At 44.0% G+C, this 19,537-nt stretch overlaps 1 protein-coding gene across 1 annotated transcript; it reads left to right on the top strand.

Moving 5' to 3' along the window:
- Positions 1–10,456: 10,456 nt before the first annotated feature.
- CKS2 (CDC28 protein kinase regulatory subunit 2) lies at positions 10,457–16,374 on the top strand. The gene is made up of 3 exons (XM_069227558.1): positions 10,457–10,637; positions 14,923–15,050; positions 15,887–16,374. The coding sequence occupies exons 1-3, from the start codon at positions 10,579–10,581 to the stop codon at positions 15,931–15,933; spliced, it is 234 nt and encodes a 77-aa protein (XP_069083659.1). The 5' UTR covers positions 10,457–10,578; the 3' UTR covers positions 15,934–16,374.
- Positions 16,375–19,537: the final 3,163 nt, after the last annotated feature.

Below are 19,537 nucleotides of genomic sequence, written 5' to 3'. Positions count from 1 at the left end.
CCGCAGCTAATATAGAAGTATTCCTAGAACAGTGGCTCATAGACACGATAGCATCAGAGGGCTTCTCACCATTCTTTGCGGTGGAACGTACCCACAGGATCCCTGGTGGACCACCCCCACCAGGAGTCAGACCAGGGCCAATAATCGCTAGACTACTCCACCACAAAGATAGAGACTACGTACTGTCACAATCCCGCCAGCTAGGAGAGATTCAATTGGATGGCCAAAAGGTTATGATATTCCCAGACTTTACGAGAGAAACACAGGCGCAAAGGGCATCCTACATCGCAGTAAAACGAGCCATGCGTGAGCATGGTATAAAATATGCCATGCTCTTTCCGGCAAAACTCCGAGTGGAATACGATTACAGAACCCATTTCTTTCTCACACCTCAGCTGGCGATGGAATGGCTTGAATCGCTGAACATCCACTGCAGAGCAACCCGCGACCGGACATTCCGAAACCCCGGGAAGAAACGTAGCAGATCCCGGAAAAAGACCACAGAAGCGGCTCCATCGAAACGTCAATCACAACAGGAGATGCGTGATGCAGTTGAAACAGCAGCAGCATTAAGCGGGGGAGACTTCCACACACGCCAGACCCCAGATGCTACATCAGACGTTGACTCAAACTGCGAACAGTCCTCAATATCCTCCCAGGACACTCTCGTCGGCTTGCCTTTGATCACCCCAGGAACGGCGGACGAGATTATCTGACCTCGCTAAAAGAACAAGTTGGCAAGTGAGCGGACAATTGTGGGGGAACCTCAATCTGTTTAGGGACATTGATAAGACCCAACCGTAAATATAGAGCTATAGGAACCTAGATGTCATTTCTTAACCGGCACATTATATATAATCGGGCCTGGGGGAGAGTCCGGGACGCTGCCTCTTGGTCTCTGGCACGCCTCCCTCCAATAGGTTGATAATTCGGATTACAATAGTTGTAATGGTTTGGACGGGGAGAGTTGTAGGTACCGGTCCTGGGGAGAGGGAGTTACAAAGGGGGTTTGATTTTGGTTGTGTTGTCTTCAGGGTTTATCAGGCACATCTATCTCGTAGCCCAAACGGTTCACACCTTAGATTACGAAACTCAATAGGTTTGTCCAGTAGTAACAATAGAGCGGTGTTAGTGGACCGCCTCCACACCCCTCCCTAAACTATGACCACAGAATACAAGATAATCACATGGAATGTCAGGGGCCTAAATAACATGTCCAAGAGGTACAAGGTTCACAGCTTTCTTAAACGAAGGGGAGTGCACATCTTGCTATCTTACAAGAAACTCACTTGTTGGAGCAGGAGATCAAGGCCTTGAAAAAGCACTGGAGGGGACAAATATTTGCCACAAACCACTCAGCATTTGCGAGGGGAGTGTTGATATGGATCAGACCAGGTGTTCCATTACAGGTTCTTCATACCTTGATCGACACTGAGGGGAGATACGTAGTGATATCTGGTAGATTGGACGTGAGAGAGGTAACTCTTGCGGGACTATACGCCCCAAATCACGAACAGGGAAAATTCCTAAACAGATTATCACTGATCATGAGCACACTTCTCACTAGCACTACATTAATAGGAGGAGACTTTAATTGTGTAGTGGATACCGCAATGGATAGATCGCACCCACCATTGTCACAATTCGTAACTCATAAAACAGCACTGCACTTCCAGCAGTGGCAAAAACACTGGCAATTAACGGATTGTTGGCGCAAACTTAATCCCCCCAATAGAGAATACTCCTTTTATTCAGCAGTTCACGACCTGCATGTACGACTGGACACCGTTTTGGCATCTCCAGAGGTGCTATCTGTGGTGGCGAAGGCCGAGTATCTTGGCCGCACCATCTCAGATCATAATCCCTTATTGATCTCTTTGGCCTGGTGCGGCGAAAGACCTTTGATTCCCACTTGGCGCCTGACAGCAGAGTCACTTGAAGACAAAGGGGGTTATTCTAACTTTGGAGGAGTGTTAATCCGTCCCAAAAGTGACGGTAAAGTGACTGATATACCACCAGCCGTATTACGAGTTCCATAGGATATAATGGACTCGTAATACGGCTGGTGGTAAATCCGTCACTTTTCCGTCACTTTTGGGACGGATTAACACCTCCTCCAAAGTTAGAATAACCCCCAAAGCTTTTAGAACCCAACTGGGCACGCAGATTACGGAATTCTTTGAGAACAATGCTGGAACTGCCTCGTCCAGATCTGTTGAATGGGAATCCTTTAAAACAGTGATCAGGGGATATTGTATTAGCACTACTGTGGGAGTATGGAAGGTGCTAGAGACAGAACTAACCGATCTCGAGAACTCCCTTAGGGAACTCGAACGTAAGCACCCATCACAACCCGACCTCTCAACACAACTAGAAGAGACAAGGACAAGAATAATAGAAACTAACACTAGATTGTCATGTTTCGATTACAAACAATTCTTGCAGAAGCAACACACAGAGGGCGACAGAGCAGGCGCCCTACTGGCATGGCTGGCCAAACCGCCCCAACTTCAAACCATAGTGGTGGAGTTAGAGACCACCCCGGGTATAAAAGTATATGGACAGAAGGAGATCAATACCACCTTTCCTAAATATTACCCAGAGCTGTATGCGCCTCCCTCCGAAGTACTCAGCGATGCTCAATTACAAGATCTGGGGAACCTCAACCTCCCGGCATTGAAAGGGGAAGATAGAATAGCCCTGGCGACTCCCATATCACTTACAGAAATAAAGGCTGCAATCCAGAGTATGGCAAGGGGCAAGGTACCGGGAGCAGATGGTCTCCCTCTGGAGTTCTACCTTACATATCAGGACTCATTAACCTCCCAGCTCAGCATCTTATATGCAGAGGCATGGAATAACAACAGCTTGCCTTCTTCCACTACAGAGGCAATAATGATTCCCCTTCTGAAACCTACCAAACCCCCCACAGAAGTTCGATCATACCGCCCACTATCAATGTTGAACTTAGATTATAAAATACTAAGCAGGGTACTAGCTAATAGACTTCTACCATATATGTCCTCATTAATCCATCAGGACCAATCGGGATTCATCCCAAAGAGAAGCACTGCCCAAAATATCCGTCAATTGATCTCACTCCTTCATGCCCTACCCTCTGACGCAAATAGAGCAGTAATCATCTCAATAGATGTCGAGAAGGCTTTTGATAGCCTACGATGGGACTACCTAGAACGAGTGATGCTGCAGCTAGGACTAAGAGAAGGGTTTGTCAAATGGACGAGGCTTCTCTACACAAACCCCACAGCGAGAGTACGCACTGGCCGTACAATATCCCCTTCCTTTGCCATAGGTAGGGGTACAAGACAGGGATGCCCGCTTTCACCTTTGCTTTTTGCATTGGCAGTTGAACCTCTCACCCAATCAGCTAGGTCCCAGAGGTTCTACGAAGGCATTACAATCAATGCTTGGACGCATCATATTGCTCTCTATGCGGATGACATGTTACTCTTCCTCCGGAACGCAGAGACCGATCTACCAGGAGCAATGACAATGTTAGACAACTTTGGAGCTGCATCTGGACTCCGGATAAACTGGGGGAAGTCGTCCATTTTTCCAGCTGCTAGGGGTATCGAAGAACCAATGGACAATCGGGGTCTTCCGTGGTCCCCGCCCACATTCAAATATTTAGGGGTCAATATCTATCACTCCGCTGAGGATTTACTAGAAGGGAACATTCAGAGCATGATTAGGAGTATCAAAAACAGAATGATATTCTGGCAGACACTCCCGCTAGCGGTTACTGGGAGAGTTGCACTGATTAAGATGATAGTGTTACCTAGAATGTTAAATTATTTTGCAACCATCCCACTCATTATACTGAGGGTGGTATTTAAAACAATTTCGTCCTTGATTACAGGATTTATATGGGGAACCAACAGACAAAGGATAGCATTGCGCACCCTCCAGAGAACAACAGCAGAGGGTGGTTTGGCTGTTCCTGACTTTGAATTATACTATTGGGCGAGCCAACTCCAATGGCTGGCGCGATTCATCCGAGCACCCCCAGTAGGGGAAGCACTGAGAACCCCCCTCTACTGCCCCCGTGATAGAATTCTGGGCATTCTACTAAACCCCAAGAAACAGAATAAAACACTTCAGATAGAATGGGAAGCATCACGTTACTGCTTGGAACAATACCTAAAACGAACACACACCAGAACACCGTACTCGCCAGAGGCCCCCCTGATCTGTATAGGAACTGTCACAGGAAATCATGTAATAAGGGGTATCACCCAATTCATGGCACTTCAGATCGACACCATAGGGGCTCTATATAATAACGGGAAACTGTGCACTTATGCAGAACTGCAGGAAAGGTTCCAGATACCACTGGGGCTGTTCCTAACCTTTAACGCAATTGCTAGGACTCTTCATAGACAATGGGGTACAAGACTAGAAGAGCCACCCAGACATAACACCTGTGACCAAATATGCACTATAGGAGACCAAGGGAAGTTGATTTCAGGGATATATACATCTCTACTAACCAGCATATGTCGTCCCTTAAATAAACTTAAGACCAAATGGCAGGGGGAACTGGATGTTACAATAGATGACACACAGTGGACCAGAATAACCACACACATATATACAGTTTCCAGAAATGCCAGGTTTAAATTAATAAACATATATGTTTATCAAAGAGCTTACTTAACCCCCTATATGATATCAAAGATTTATGGTGTAGAAAATGCCAGCTGCCCCCGATGTGCAGAACTAACAGCAGGGTTGCTGCACATGCTCTGGAGTTGCCCACTAATCGGGGACTACTGGATGGGGATATTTGAAGCACTCTCCACTTGCACGGGCAGAACATTATCCCGATCAGCCATGGTGGCGGTTTTGGGAGATTTCCCTCGCCCCAGCAAGCATAAAATCACAAACAGATTCATAGACCTGGCTTTGATACTTGCAAGGAGAGAAATAACTTCACACTGGAAAGATCTGAAGGGACCACAGATAAATCGTTGGAGAAATGCATTAATCAAGTGGGCGGAAACTGAAGGGACAGTATTACTAAGGGAAACACTCAGGGGCCTAGGAACTAGAGACAATGCTCAGCACTGGAACATGATACTGGACAATTTTAGAACACCTGACACTTCTAACTCTGATGCGGAGGCAGATTTACCAGAATCAGATCATGTATAATTGATCAAGACATTCCTGTTGAAGATCGTACAAGAGACCAAATAAGTGATTCATTTGTGAACCGAACAAATACCTCTGTATAATTGTTGGGAAGTGCGAAAGGGGAGAGGGAGGGGGAGTTACAAAAAGATGGGAAGTTATTTTGTTATTGTATGCGTTTCATGCAAATATAAAGCAATAAAAGAGATCTTAAAAAAAAAAAAGAAGGGCACCCAAATCTACAGACTTGAGAAACACTTCTGGAACCAAGAGGAACCTCTGCCTGGAGAAGAGCTGATAGCTAAGGAAGAAGTGCCGCCCTGCCTGTGACTGTGCTTTGTGGAGCTTTCCTGCAGTGCTGCTTCTGCCAGAGTAAGAGGGCAAAGACTGGACTTTGTGTGCCTTCCATCTTGTGAACAAATCTCCAAGGGCTTGATTAGAGCTTGCCTCCTGTTGTTTGAAGTCTCAGGGACAGCAAAGACCTCTCTCTGCCAGCACCTTGGGTCTCTGGAGAGACTCCTGCTCTGACAAGTGGTGCCCTATCCAGTCCCTGGGCCCTTGAAAGGAAAGCTGGTGGAAATCCAAGGAAATCGACTTCGGACGACTCCGGACCGACGCCGCTGCTGAATCCGGTAACGCCGCCTGCACCCGACGCCGTGACCTTCGCTGGAACGCGACGCTCTTCGCAGGCCCGACGCCGCAGCAGCCCTGCTGAAGTCCGCGACTCCGTGGAAGTCGCCGCACCACGTCGTGACCGACGCTGCTTGAAGTGCACGGATTCAACGTTTCGCACAGACGCTGCGATCCCCGACTTCGCGCATCGGCTTGTTTTCACTCTTCACCAAAGGTACTGTACTTGGGGGTCTACACGACTCCGTGCCCAGCGCCGCTGGTGTCGGCTTGTTGGGAACGACTCCGTCACGACGCTGTGTTAACATCTCATCGAAGCATTTTTTGTTTCTAAACGCTATTTTTGAGTTTAATCTTTAAAAATTCATAACTTGACTTGTGTATGTCGGATTTTTGTCGTTTTGGTCTTGTTTTGTTTAGATAAATATTTCCTATTTTTCTAAACTGGTGTTTTGTCACTTTTTTGGTGTTTTTATTAAGTTACTGTGTGTGTTGGTACAAATACTTTACACCTAGCACTCTGAAGTTAAGCCTACTGCTCTGCCAAGCTACCAAGGGGGTAAGCAGGGGTTAGCTGAGGGTGATTCTCTTTTACCCTGACTAGAGTGAGGGTCCTTGCTTGAACAGGGGGTAACCTGACTGTCAACCAAAGACCCCATTTCTAACACTGCCCCACTGTAATCAGGCATCGCAGCACACTTGTAACACGCTAGCTGTCTCAGGTGGGACCCCGATGATGAAGCATGCCACCAACTTGGTTGGTGGGTGAGGGGTCTTTTTCACATAACCTAAGTGCGTTTCTTTTCACAATTTTAGTGTTTGGCACATCACAGATGTACATGGACACATCAAAATGATATATTACAAAACTACCTGTGTTTGGGGGGAAGGGGACACCTATGTTTTTGGTCCTTGGTGCGGCCTTCATCTAGGAAAACCTACCAAACCCAGACTTTTTTTAAAACCTAGACACCCCAAGGCGTCCAGGGAGGTGTGGCTTGCGTGGATCCCCCAACACTTTCTTACCCAGCCTCCTCTGCAAACCTCAAAATGTGCTTAAAAAAGCATATTTTCCTGACTTTTCTTTGTAGGATCAGCGCTCCAGCACAAAATTCGTACTCCCCAGCTTTCCCCTCAGTCTCCCAAGTAAAATGACACCTCACTTGTGTGGGTCCCAAAAGCAGAGTCAGCCTAAAGTTGTATAAAAGAAAAATATGTGCTTATCAACTCGCTGTGCTATCCCCTCAATCTCTACAGGTGTTTGGCCTTTGTCTGTTGCAGGCACCTGGCCCACCCACACAAGTGAGGTATCATTTTTATCGGGAGACTTGGGGGAACCCTGGGTGGAACGAAATTTGTGGCTCCTCTTAGATTCCAGAACTTTCTGTCACCAAAATGTGAAGAAAAAGTAGTGTTTTTTAAATTTTGAAATTTTGAGGTTTGCAAAGGATTCTGGGTAACAGAACCTGGTGAGAGCCGCACAAGTCACCCCTTCTTGGATTCCCCTAGGCCTCTAGTTTTAAAAAATGCACAGGTTTGGTAGGTTTCCCTAGATGCCGACTGAGCTAGAGGCCAAAATCCACAGGTAGGCACTTTGCAAAAAACACCCCTGTTTTCTTTGGAAAAATGTGATGTGTCCACGTTGTGTTTTGGGGCATTTCCTGTTGCGGGGCCTACCCACACAAGTGAGGTATCATTTTTATCGGGAGACTTTGGGGAATGCTGGGTGGAAGGATATTTGTGGATCCTCTCAAATTCCAGAACTTTCTGTCACCGAAATGTGAGGAAAGTGTTTTTCTAGCCAAATTTTGAGGTTTGCAAAGGATTCTGGGTAACAGAACCTGGTGAGAGCCCCACAAGTCACCCCATCTTGGATTCCCCTAGGTCTCTAGTTTTCAAAAATGCACAGGTTTGGTAGGTCTCCCTAGGTGTCGGCTGAGCTACAGTCTAAAATCCACAGGTAGGCACTTTGCAAAAAACACCTCTGTTTTCTTTAGGAAAATGTGATGTGTCCACGTTGTGTTTTGGGGCATTTCCTGTTGTAGGCGCTATCAGGAGACTTGGGGGAACATACAATAGCAAAACAAGTGTTATTGCCCCTTGTCTTTCTCTACATTTTTTTCCTTCCAAATATAAGAGAGTGTGTAAAAAAAGACGTCTATTTGAGAAATGCCCTGTAATTCACATGCTAGTATGGGCACTCCGGAATTCAGAGATGTACAAATAACCACTGCTCCTCAACACCTTATCTTGTGCCCATTTTGGAAATACAAAGGTTTTCTTGATACCTATTTTTCACTCTTAGGGGCATATTTATACTCCGTTTGCGCCGGAATTGCTTGTTTTTTTTTACGCAATTTCGACGCAAAACTAACTCCATATTTATACTTTGGCGTTAGATGCGTCTAGCGCCAAACTCCATGGAGTTAGCGTCATTTTTTAGCGTGGACACCTACTTTGCGTTAATTATATGCAAGGTAGGCGTTCCCGTCTAAAAAATCGACTCCGAGGCATGTGCGTCGGATTTATACTCCCGGGCAAAAATCACGCCCGGGAGTGGGCGGGTCAAAAAAAATTACGTACGGCTGCTTTTGCGACGTTTTTTAGCGCCTGCAAAAGGCAGGCGTTAAGGGACCTGTGGGCTCTGAAGGAGCCCAGAGGTGCCCTCCCATGCCCCCAGGGACACCCCCTGTCACCCTTGCCCACCCCAGGAGGACACCCAAGGCTGGAGGGACCCATCCCAGGGACATTAAGGTAAGTTCAGGTAAGTATTTTTTTTTTTTTTTTTGTGGCATAGGGGGGCCTGATTTGTGCCCCCCTACATGCCACTATGCCCAATGACCATGCCCAGGGGACAGAAGTCCCCTGGGCATGGCCATTGGGCAAGGGGGCATGACTCCTGTCTTTGCTAAGACAGGAGTCATTTCTATGGGGGTTGGGAGTGAAAAAAAATGGCGCAAATCGGGTTGAGGCGAAAAAATTGCCTCAACCTGACTTGCCCCATTTCTTGACGCCCAAGCCCCATATCCCCCTACGCCGGCGCTGCCTGGTGTACGTCGTTTTTTTTAACGCACACCAGACGGCGCCGGCGGCTAACGCCGGCTAACGTCATTCAATAAATACGGCGCCCGCATGGCGCTTCAGAATGGCATTAGCCGGCGCTAATTTTTTGGAAGCAAAACTGCGTTAGCGCAGTTTTGCGTCAAAATGTATAAATATGGGCCTTAATATTTCAGCAAATGAATTGCTGTATACCCAGTATAGATTGAAAACCCACTGCAAGGCGCAGTTACAGAGTAAAACTTGAAAGAAAAATGGCTGGTTTTTTACCTCAATTTCATTTTTTTTTTTTTATTATTTCAATTGTTATTTTCTGTAGGAAACCCTTGTAGGATCTACACATATTACCCATTGCTGAATTAATAATGTTGTCTACTTTTCAGAAATGTTTTGGTTTCTGGGATCCAGCATTGGTTTCACACCCATTTCTGTCACTGACTGGAAGGAGGCTGAAAGCATAAAAGAATAGTAAAAATGGGGTATGTCCAGTAAAACGCAAAAATTGTATTGAAAAATGTGGTTTTCTGATTCAAGTCTGCCTCTTCCTGAAAGCTGGGGATTTTAGCACCGCAGCCCCTTTGTTGATGCCACTTTTAGGGGTAAAACCACAAGCCTTCTTATGCAGCCCTTTTTTCCCATATTTTTTCGCTGTATTTTGGTTGATTTCTTGGTCTCCATTAGGGGAACCCACAAAGTCTGGGTACCTCTAGAATCCCTAGGATGTTTGGGGGAAAAAGGACGCAAATTTGGCGTGGGTAGCTTATATGGACAAAAAAGTTATGAGGGCCTAACGCGCCCTGCCCCAAATAGCCAAAAAAAGGCATGGCAGCGAAGGGGTTAAAGCGGGGGGTGTTAACTCCGTAAAAAGCAAGAGATTACACCAGAATATTTACGCACCACATGGGCCTGGCAGCTTTGGCCTGTCTCCTCTTGTCCACTACCTCAGTCAGCCACTAAGAGACGTTTCTGTTTTTTTCAGGCTGAACTATGTAGCGAGTCAGGAACCTCAGAAGAAAATGCGACTCGTTGGGATCAGAGACGAAAACAGATGGTACGAAACGTAATATTCTTCTTTTGAGACACCGTGTACAAATAAAAGTATTTTTATGGCAGTACGTTTCCTGTTCCGGAAGCACGGCTCGGCTTAATACCCCACACAACGGAGGAGCAGCGCGGTTTTGGTTGTGGCGTAGATCTAATTTACTTGAAGTATTGAGTTATGTAAAAGAAAAAGTCAATTTTAAGACTCGCTTATTCTGAATTAAATCACTTCTCAACCCATATCGAGGAACAGGTATGGGACAATACAAGTCAAACATGTCCGTTACGTTTACGCCTTTATTAGCAGCAGTCCCCAATATTTCTTCTATGTCACTGTGGGGTATGCTAGTGGCGCACATCCCAGAACCGTTACTACGGTTGGTCGAGCTCGTTCGTCATCTGCTTCGTCTCACCCTGCCGACAGGGTTGTCATTGGTCAGGGTGAGGTGGCGTCACCAAAGAGAAACGCAACGCTACAGGTGCGAAGCATAGTGGGAGGAACTGTGTGAGCTACCAATCGGTGGTGAGCTGCCTAGTTCAAATCGGGATTTCCAGAAAAGTGTAAAAAAAAAAAAAAAAAAAAACGAGAAAAAAAAAAGTTAGCTACTCTCAGCGACGCTTCTCGACCCGCGGAAAAGAGCGGCCGCCAGTCCCCAGAGGTATTACACCGAGAGCAGGCTCTCCACCGGCACTATGTCGCACAAGAACATCTACTATTCTGACAAGTACACAGATGAGCGCTTTGAGTACAGGTAATAAGATTCGCGCGTGCTTCCCGGGAAGAGCGGGCGGTTGGTTCCCTGGCATGCAGGCCTCGTGGCTTCCCAACAGCCCTGCCGTTATATTCTATGGGTATCCTAAGTACTTTAATAATCATATTTATTTTCCTGTGATGTGTGATTATCTCTCTAAGGCGCAGTACTTGATCAAATGAGGTGCAGGAGAACAGTTGTGAGAAGTGTTGTGGTACGTCTCGATAGACCGTCGTCGTAGACTCGCTACCGGTGAACTGGTTGAGGGAGCCTTTGGCTATAAAGGCTTATAGTGCAAGATGAAATCAAAATCACCAGTAGTACTTCGCGGTCTCTGGATGTTCTATTCGCATGTGTTGAGTTGGTGTTAAGCGAATTTGGCCAAGAACAAGGCTTGCCGTGTTTGCGAAGTGGCTCAGATTTCAGTGACAAGCCCATTGGGATTCTGAACGGTTTTACTTGTTGTGACACTTCAGCCATTCGTTTTCGGACTTGTATTCCGCGGTGAAGGTCCGAGTTTAACAAGGATTCCAATTATTGCAAATGGAAAGGCAAGCGACGAGTCGAGTAGCCTTCCTACTGTTACGACGTAGATTATCGTATGTAATAACGCCAAATTACGGCCGTTTGCTGCATCCATTTGCACGTTTGTTCTCTCCACAATCCATAACGGACATATGATAATGGGAGATGGCTTAGAGCTTTCACCTGCTCATAATCTCTGCCGCTCCAGTGTTTCTTTTAGTACTTATAACCCCTCCTTATGTTGACTGGCAACATGTTAGCTTTGTCAGTGCTTGTTTCGTCGTGACTTTTATAAGATCTTGTTGGAGTAGGGTTAGGTTCCTTATAATGTAAAGATGGTTTCAAACATGTTTGGTGGCACTATAGCCATTGCCTTAGTAAGCCCTGGAAAGAAGAGAAGTATTTTTGTGCAGGCGTGTTCCTTGTAAAAGAGCAAAACGCTGTTGCAGTAAAGTTGGCCAGTGGCTGAAGTGTTGACCCTGTTTCCTCGTCCTTTTCACCCCAATGGGCGGAAGAAAAAGTGTACATAACTCCGTAACAGGCCAGTTGATAAAGAGGGTGTCTGGATAAATAAAGTACATGTCAAATTCTAGTAAAGTGAAAGAGTCTTTGTAATGTCAGACTTAAAAAGGGGGCAAAACATGTGCAGAACTAGTTTTCTGGCCTTAGCCTCGGGCGTTTTAGCTTTGCCAGTGCTTATTTTGTCACTGTTTTTTGTATAAAAGTCAATGTATACTTTATGGAAAGGCACACAGTGCACTAGTAGTGCTGGTCTCGGGGGGGAAGCTGTGCATGTGTGCTCATTGAGGAAGCGCAAGACACTGTCAAGCAATTGCTTAACTGCCCCATGAGAGAGAGAGAGAGAGAGATAGATATCTATCTATCAATATCTGTGTGTAGGGGGATAAAATGTAAATCTTTCCACAGCATGCAAATGGGAAGAGGGCTGACTGAAAGCCCCAGTAAGTATGTATAGGGGATATAGTTTTAATAAAAACAAAAGGTCTTGGTTAACGTCAGGCCTAGTAAAAAGGCAGCCAAAGATTAGTCTAGGGTGGGGGGGGGGGGGGTAAATGTTAATTTCTGGATACATCACTGTTAAAACATCGTTATTCTAAATGTCTGCGTTTTTTTTTTTTTTTTTAAACTATTTGTAGAGTTGTTTATTGCAGCTGTAGAGATGAGGTCTGTACTGCAGTCCCACTTCTTAGTTATGTCAGGCTGACGAGAAGTATTTGGCAAAAGAACTGTCCTGCATTGTTACAAATGGGGGTCTACAATTAAAAGTGGAATGCACCATGTCCAAGTATGGTTCCTCAGGGTAAGGGAGTCGCACAGTTGAGAAACACTGCTCACCCCCCTTGTAGCTTGGCTGAAGCAGTCCGGCTTATCTCCGAGACAATGTGTAAAGTATTTGTATTCACGCAGTGAAAAAAAACTACAAAAGGACTCCAGGTCGGTTTAGAAAGATACTCAACATTTAGTTGAGTAATACAAGACCAAAATGACACATCCAAAATACTCACGCTAAGATACCACTTTTAAAAGTTAGAGCAAGTCTTAATGGATGTATCTCTTTAACACAATGTACCTGGGATGCGTCACAAACAAAGACAATGCGGGTTACGAGGGAAGTGAGGCGTCGGAAAAACAAAGCGATGTGTGTTCCTTACTGCGCATCGGAGGTGATGCATGAATTCATTCCCTGCAGGTAAGGTGATTTCAAACCGTTCCTTGCTGCAGGGTCACTGAAAAATTGGCATCCAGGGGCAATGTGTGGAAATTCAGATGCGCTGTGACGATTGGACCAATGTGAAACAGGCGCGGTCAATTCTGCACCCGCGAGACCTGCGCCATGTAGTTTCTTATGGCACGTTGATCCTTGGATTTTCTCCTTCAGATCACCAGACCCTGCCTTTCCCTGCAGAGGCACAGAATGGTTAATCAAGAAAATGCCCACTTGTAAAGTGGCATTTTCAAACTTGAAGTTCAAAAAAACAACTTAACCAGTGTATTTTTAAACTGAGTTGAGAAATTATATTTCAAGGCAATCCCCATGTTACCCTGTGGGAGAGATGGTCCTTGCAGTAGGGAAAAACAAATTTAGTAGTGTTTCACAGTCCGCACTTGTAAAACACACACCAGTACATGCCCTACATTTTCAGTACCCTGCCCATAGGACTACCTTGGGCCTACCATAGGGGTAACTCAAAGCTAATAAAACGGCAGGTTTTGTGACTGGCAAGTGGGTGCACTTGCCAGGTTAAAATGACAGTTTAAAACAGTACACACAGACACTGCATTGGTAGGTCTGAGCCTTGTTTACAGGGCTACTCGTGGGTGGCACAATTGGTGCTGCAGGCCCACTTATAGCGTTTGATTTACAGATCCTGGGCAGACAGTGCAACTTACTAGTAAATCTGATATGCCAATCACCAATACCACTTGTACAGGGAGCACTTGCACTTTACCACTGTTGACCAGTGCTAGAATCCTAACACCAGCCACAACAGGTCTTGGTAAACTGTATGGGGATAACCCTGCAAAAAGGGCCATTTCCAACTTGCATAGATATATTCCCAGTCTGAGGAAGTGGCTACTCTGCTGGGTGAATCAAAACCATATACAAACATTGGAGCAAATTACCAACTTCTAAGAAATTGCTTATCGGCTATCTCCGGCTGGCTTTTAGCCAATTGGATGTAAGCTGTGGCTGTGTAAGAACCAGAGGAGTCCAAGGGTGTTTCCTCCCCCACCCCCCTTTTTTATTTTTTTATTTTTAGCTCGTTGATTGCTGAGGTTCCTGACAACCCAGTGTTTTCACCTATCCTGTTGGTATTTCTTTCTCCCTCTTGTATGTTCGTTGGTCAGTTTTTGCTTGTCATGGTTTTCCGGTTTCTTTTTCTCTGGGTCAGTCTGGTGGAAAAAAAATATATATATAATATATATTTGCTCCAGGAATGAGTGCTAGTGCCTATTACCTGCAGCCACCCCCACAAACCAAGCACTGGCTTGAAGTTTTTTTTTCCCGTTCGGTTCCGATTTTGTAGTGGACATGATTACCACTCTACAACTGTGTACTTCTGAAGTTGAGATTGTAGACCCCCTTGATCAAAAGTGGGCATCATTTATTCGAGATGCCATTCCTAACGGGTAAGCTACTTAACTATCCACAAAACCCACTGGGCTCTTCACAAGGGTATGGACTGCTATTGTACAGCCAAGACCTACCCAGACATGCATTTTAAAATTCAGTTGGGTACCTTAACTTAAAGCACGGAAATCCCCATAGTTTAGATGGGTAACATTATAGTATAGTCTGAATAATTTTCTCCCTCCTTTGGTATTTGCCAGCGTTTACTAATGTGTTTTGGAATCTGGATGTGTGAAATCCTCCCAAAGCTCAAGCACTAGATTTCTTACGAAGGAATCTGTATACAATTGACCTTTTGCGATTTCATTAAGGTGTGAAGTATCATTTTTAGATTTGGCTTATTAGTCTGGTCATGCGCAAGCTCACCAGTTGCTTACTATTGGTTAGCTTTCCTTGTTGAAAAGTAGTTGGAGCATATGGGTAAATCGGTCTTCTACTCAACTCTTACCCAAAGAGTTTCTTTCAGATAAGTCAAGTCGTTCTTTTATATGTACTAGAACACGTTAATGTTTCAACTGATTAAACCCTGACACTGTTCAGATAAAGGCGGGCAGACCATGTGGTGCATTAACTGTTTGGTTCTGTTTTTTTTTTTGTCCCCTCTAGGCATGTCATGTTGCCCAAAGATCTGGCAAAGCAAGTACCAAAGACTCACCTTATGACTGAAGAAGAATGGAGGAGGCTTGGTGTTCAGCAGAGTCTTGGTTGGGTTCATTACATGATCCATGAGCCAGGTAAAAAGGACCCTTCTCAGATGAAAAGGGGTGCAGGGGGTTGTTAACAGTTGGGGTGGGGGGATTTCTGCAGTCACAAAGTAACTTAGAGATGCTTGTATTGGAGTATTAGTCAATAAACTTGACCACATCTATACTTTCTATGCAGCACTAACACCCTCGGAACAGTGTATGGCTTTACAGCTGTTCTCTACCTTTTTGTAACTTAACACTCAAAGAACTTGGCATAGTGCTTAAGACTGTGCGACGCCAGATCTTGTGCACAGCAGCAAATTCAGCTTTCTTCCATAGTAACTCCATCTGAGCCAAGTGATGGACCAGAGTTTTCTTGGAACTCAACCTGGGGGGGCGTGTGTGTGTGTTTACCTGACTTGCAGCATCCCTTCCTGCTTTATTGGAACAGAATCAGTCTGTTGGCCACATCGTATCACATTGAGGGTTTAAAATTCCCAAGGAAACGCCCATGTCTATTTGCCCTATTAAAGGTCGCAGCATTGTCAGGGCTCTTATTCCAGCCTCCCATTTGTACCTTTTTATTGGGACTTCTAATCTCTTGTCAGATAATTGAGGTAATCAGAGTGTCTTGATTTTGTAGGGCTTAATAGTTACCATTTTTAAATTTACTGATGGTTTCCCGTAGGTCTTTATGTAGTTAAAGATGACAAGTTTAATTTGTAACAGTCATTCTGGTGGTAAAGTTAAAACTACTCTGCATGCATCTATGAAATCTGCAATAAGACATGTATTGGACTTGATCAATAAACACCCACTTACAGTGTGTGCGTACCCGTTGACTTAGTTATGCTTTGATCTGATAATTGTGTTTTGTTTTACAGAGCCGCATATACTGCTGTTTAGACGACCCCTTCCAAAAGAACAATAAACCGCCTTCTGGAATCTTCACATGAATATTTTGGGACTATAACTGTATATATAGTAGTATTCAATGAATACTTGATTACTGTGTAAAATTCTCATTCAGACCTGCGCATGAGCTGTATTCTTCACAGCAAGAGCTCAGTAACCTGCAGTTAACTTGACTGCTTCGATAAAAAAAAGTTTGCTTTCTGTCTTCTAAGTTCCGTAATTTCTTCTAAGTCCTTGTTAATAAAGTTTACATGTTGCATGTATCCCCATATCCAGTAGTGTAGTACGTTTTGAATTGACATTTTACATATACTTAATTTATGGCTTAAATATTTTGTTATATTTTCAGTTCACGTGGTCACTCCTTCTACAGTCTCTCACCTGTCTCCATGAAAATGATTATACCCATATTTCCACTGGGGCCCCAATTTTAATAAATGTTTATCTCTATCTTAAACTGTTTTATTTTGGCTTTTTAAACCTATTTTTGTTTTTTAACCCAATGCCTAAAACCAGAACAAAATCTAAGTGCTTTTGACTTCTCTGACTCATATTTAGTCTTACTTCTCTTTGCTTGTAGCAGTAGGACATGGATTGGCTCATAAATCAGTTTTGATTCCTTGAGTAGATAGTTGACTGGTACAAAGAGTTAAGTTGCTAGATTGAGGGTCGACCAGATTGGTATTACTCCATGTTAGTCGGATGACCTTAAGATACTGTATTGAATTAAAGGCAAGTGTGATTCCAGGCACGTTGGAGGTCTGTCAGCCCCACCCTCTGTTTTTGTATACTTCACAAAATACTTACCGTCAACCATAGTTTTTCACCCCTTTTCATTGTGCCCCATTTTAATCTAGGAATATTTCAAGATCATCCTAAAATTGCATAATGGGGGTCTTTGCACATATACAACTATATATGTCTGGGTCATGGGAATTATGTGGCCACAGCAGTCCTGATTGTGGCAGTTTTTGGCTAAATTGTGAAGCATATGTTGCCTCTCACCATTTTAACATGCCTGCATGGCAATTTTAAAGAGATGCATTCTGCAGTTTGCTAGAAAAGGAGAATTGTACACTTGTAGTAGATCCTATTCAAAATATTGTTCACAATTGATCTTGCACGTAAGTCCAGAAAAAGCTTTCAGATTAAAATAACATATGGTAAATAACCAGCAGTGCATCGGTGCTAACCCAGTCTTCTAGCCAAATTTAATAAATGTTTATCTTACACTGTTTTATTTAGTGTATTTAAACCCACGGGTGTAAAAATAACAGGTGATATTTCCCCCTCCAGTCCCCGTTATGATTTAACATGTTGGGCTTACCGTATGGTCTCACTGGACATAGTAATGCGTATTACACCCGTATTAAGTGCCTCGAGGAGATTTTTTTTCTTTTTTTCTAAACCCCAGAGTGGTCTCTTTGTACAGTTGATGCTTCGAAAAGTGTCTGGAGTTAGACGTATTTGGAGGAATAATGAAAAGTCTAACCTCAGGCAAAGCTGTGTGCTAGGAATCAGTTTTTGAGATTTAAGGTTTGCAATTGAGCATTGAATAAACAGCCTTTCGTACTTTGTATCCTCCAAATGTTGATCATGCACAACCTTAAAATTATACTAATCTTACTTAAATACTGATACACGTATAATGTAAACGTGTCTACCTTATTAAAATGTTTGCCACAACAAGATGAAATCTGGGGAAAGAGCTATCGTTTTTTCTTACTTGTGAACTGTTAAGAATAAGATTAAAAGTGCAGATATTTTTCATTTGTCTCCTGGTAACTGGACCATCACACAGGGCTTGTAACAACGGCTCATGGTTTGCTGACACGAGCACCCCCACACATTTCACATGTATCTAATCTGTGGCCATCATGGGTGGTTAAAAGCTTTGTGTTTCTGATGGATATATCTTCCTGCTGTTTCCTCGCTTTAGAACTGCTCGTTCTATGCTTGAAACGGTTGTGGAAAACGATTCCCCAGTAATGGCCTCCTAATGCTGCTAGTTGCCACATAGCTTCAGACGCCACGTCTGTTCCAGAACTGGCTTCTCTGAAGTATGTCTGGCACTTCACAGCTTGATGGTATTGCTATATTCTTTCTTTGTATCTGTTGTGTCAGAAGTGATTATGATGTTTTGTTGACATTCTTAAGCTGTTTGACAGTGGCTTGGAGCAGATTTCTCCCCAAAAGAATGCCCCCCTTTTTTATTTTTAAATATCTGGGGTTAGACACATGACTTGAGACATTTGTGCCTCTGCACCCTGAGGAGAGGCGCACATATGTGTGTGTTGTAATAGTATTTATATAGCGCTTACCCCTGATGAGGCACCAAAGCGCTTTTTGGCGAATAGCACGCTACTCCGGAACCCAAAAGGAATTCGTGGTGGATTAGTATAGGGAAATATGAATACAGTTTTAGTATTGTTATGAGTTAATTTGAGCCGCGGATATGTGAGTTTGTAAGATTGACTGGAGTAATGGAGGGGTGGAGGAGGGAAGAATCCAGAAGTGTTAATTGGGAGTTCATGGTAATAGGATTTAGGCTTGGTATGAGTAAAGGGGGATGGAGGAGTCTGTGGAAAGGGTTATGGAGATCATAGTAGCAAGGTGAGCTAAATAAGGGAGAATATAGTAGGGTTGTTTGAGAGAGCATGGTTGTAAAGTGGGGTTTGGGTGAGTTAGATGTGGAAGCGGAGGGAAGAGCTTAGGCAGAGTTATATAGGAGATGAAAGTAGTAGAGTGGTTTTGGGATGAGAGTGGGAATGGAGGACAGATTGATAGACATGACATATGGTGATGGGTAGATAAGTGTGATATAAAATGAGAGCAGAGATTCATAAATATCTAGTATAACAACTTATCTGGGAGTTATGCAATGACCTATGAACATGCTAAGCATAGAATACATACACCCATATATCTACACGCACACATGAATAAACACATCTGCACACATGTACATATTTAAACCATGAGTAAATATACATTAGTGTGTGTAGTTATGACATAGTAGCGATACATATTTTCTATAGAACTAGAATATACACATAATCAGAAAAAAATATTTATCAACATAGGCATATGCAGTCCATAGTTGTTTCAATATAGTGGTTATGAAGGAAAGAGCCAACTCTGTGGCTCTTATAGTTGTGGGGGTAATGAATTCCATAGTTTGGCTGCTTCAACGGAGAAGGATGTACCACCTATAGTCTATTTCTTGTATGGTGGTGTTCTAAGGCAGGGTGCCAATCTTAAGCGGAGGTTTCTTTGAATGTATGTGGTTATTTTGTTTCTGGTTAAAAGCGGTCCTGTTCCATGTATAGCTGTGTGGGTGATACAAAGCAGCTTGGAAGTGCATCTTCTGGTAACGTGGAACCAGTGTAATGCTCTCAAGGTAGGGGAGATGTGGGCTTGTGGCCTGGCTGCGTAGTTTTGAATACGTTGTATTTTTTTCATAATAGATAAATGATCCGTGGTGGAGGCCATTGCCATAATCCATTTTGGATAGTACAAGCGAGATAGTAGCTTGCACCTTGTGTGGAAATATGAGGTGGGGGAAGATGTCGTGGAGTCTTCAAGGTGATGAAGCTTGTTCGTGCTAATTTGTCCACTTG

The sequence above is a fragment of the Pleurodeles waltl genome, chromosome 1_1 (genome assembly GCF_031143425.1).
Source record: "Pleurodeles waltl isolate 20211129_DDA chromosome 1_1, aPleWal1.hap1.20221129, whole genome shotgun sequence".
Taxonomy (NCBI): domain Eukaryota; kingdom Metazoa; phylum Chordata; class Amphibia; order Caudata; family Salamandridae; genus Pleurodeles; species Pleurodeles waltl.
This window is presented reverse-complemented; position numbering and strand designations above follow the sequence as displayed.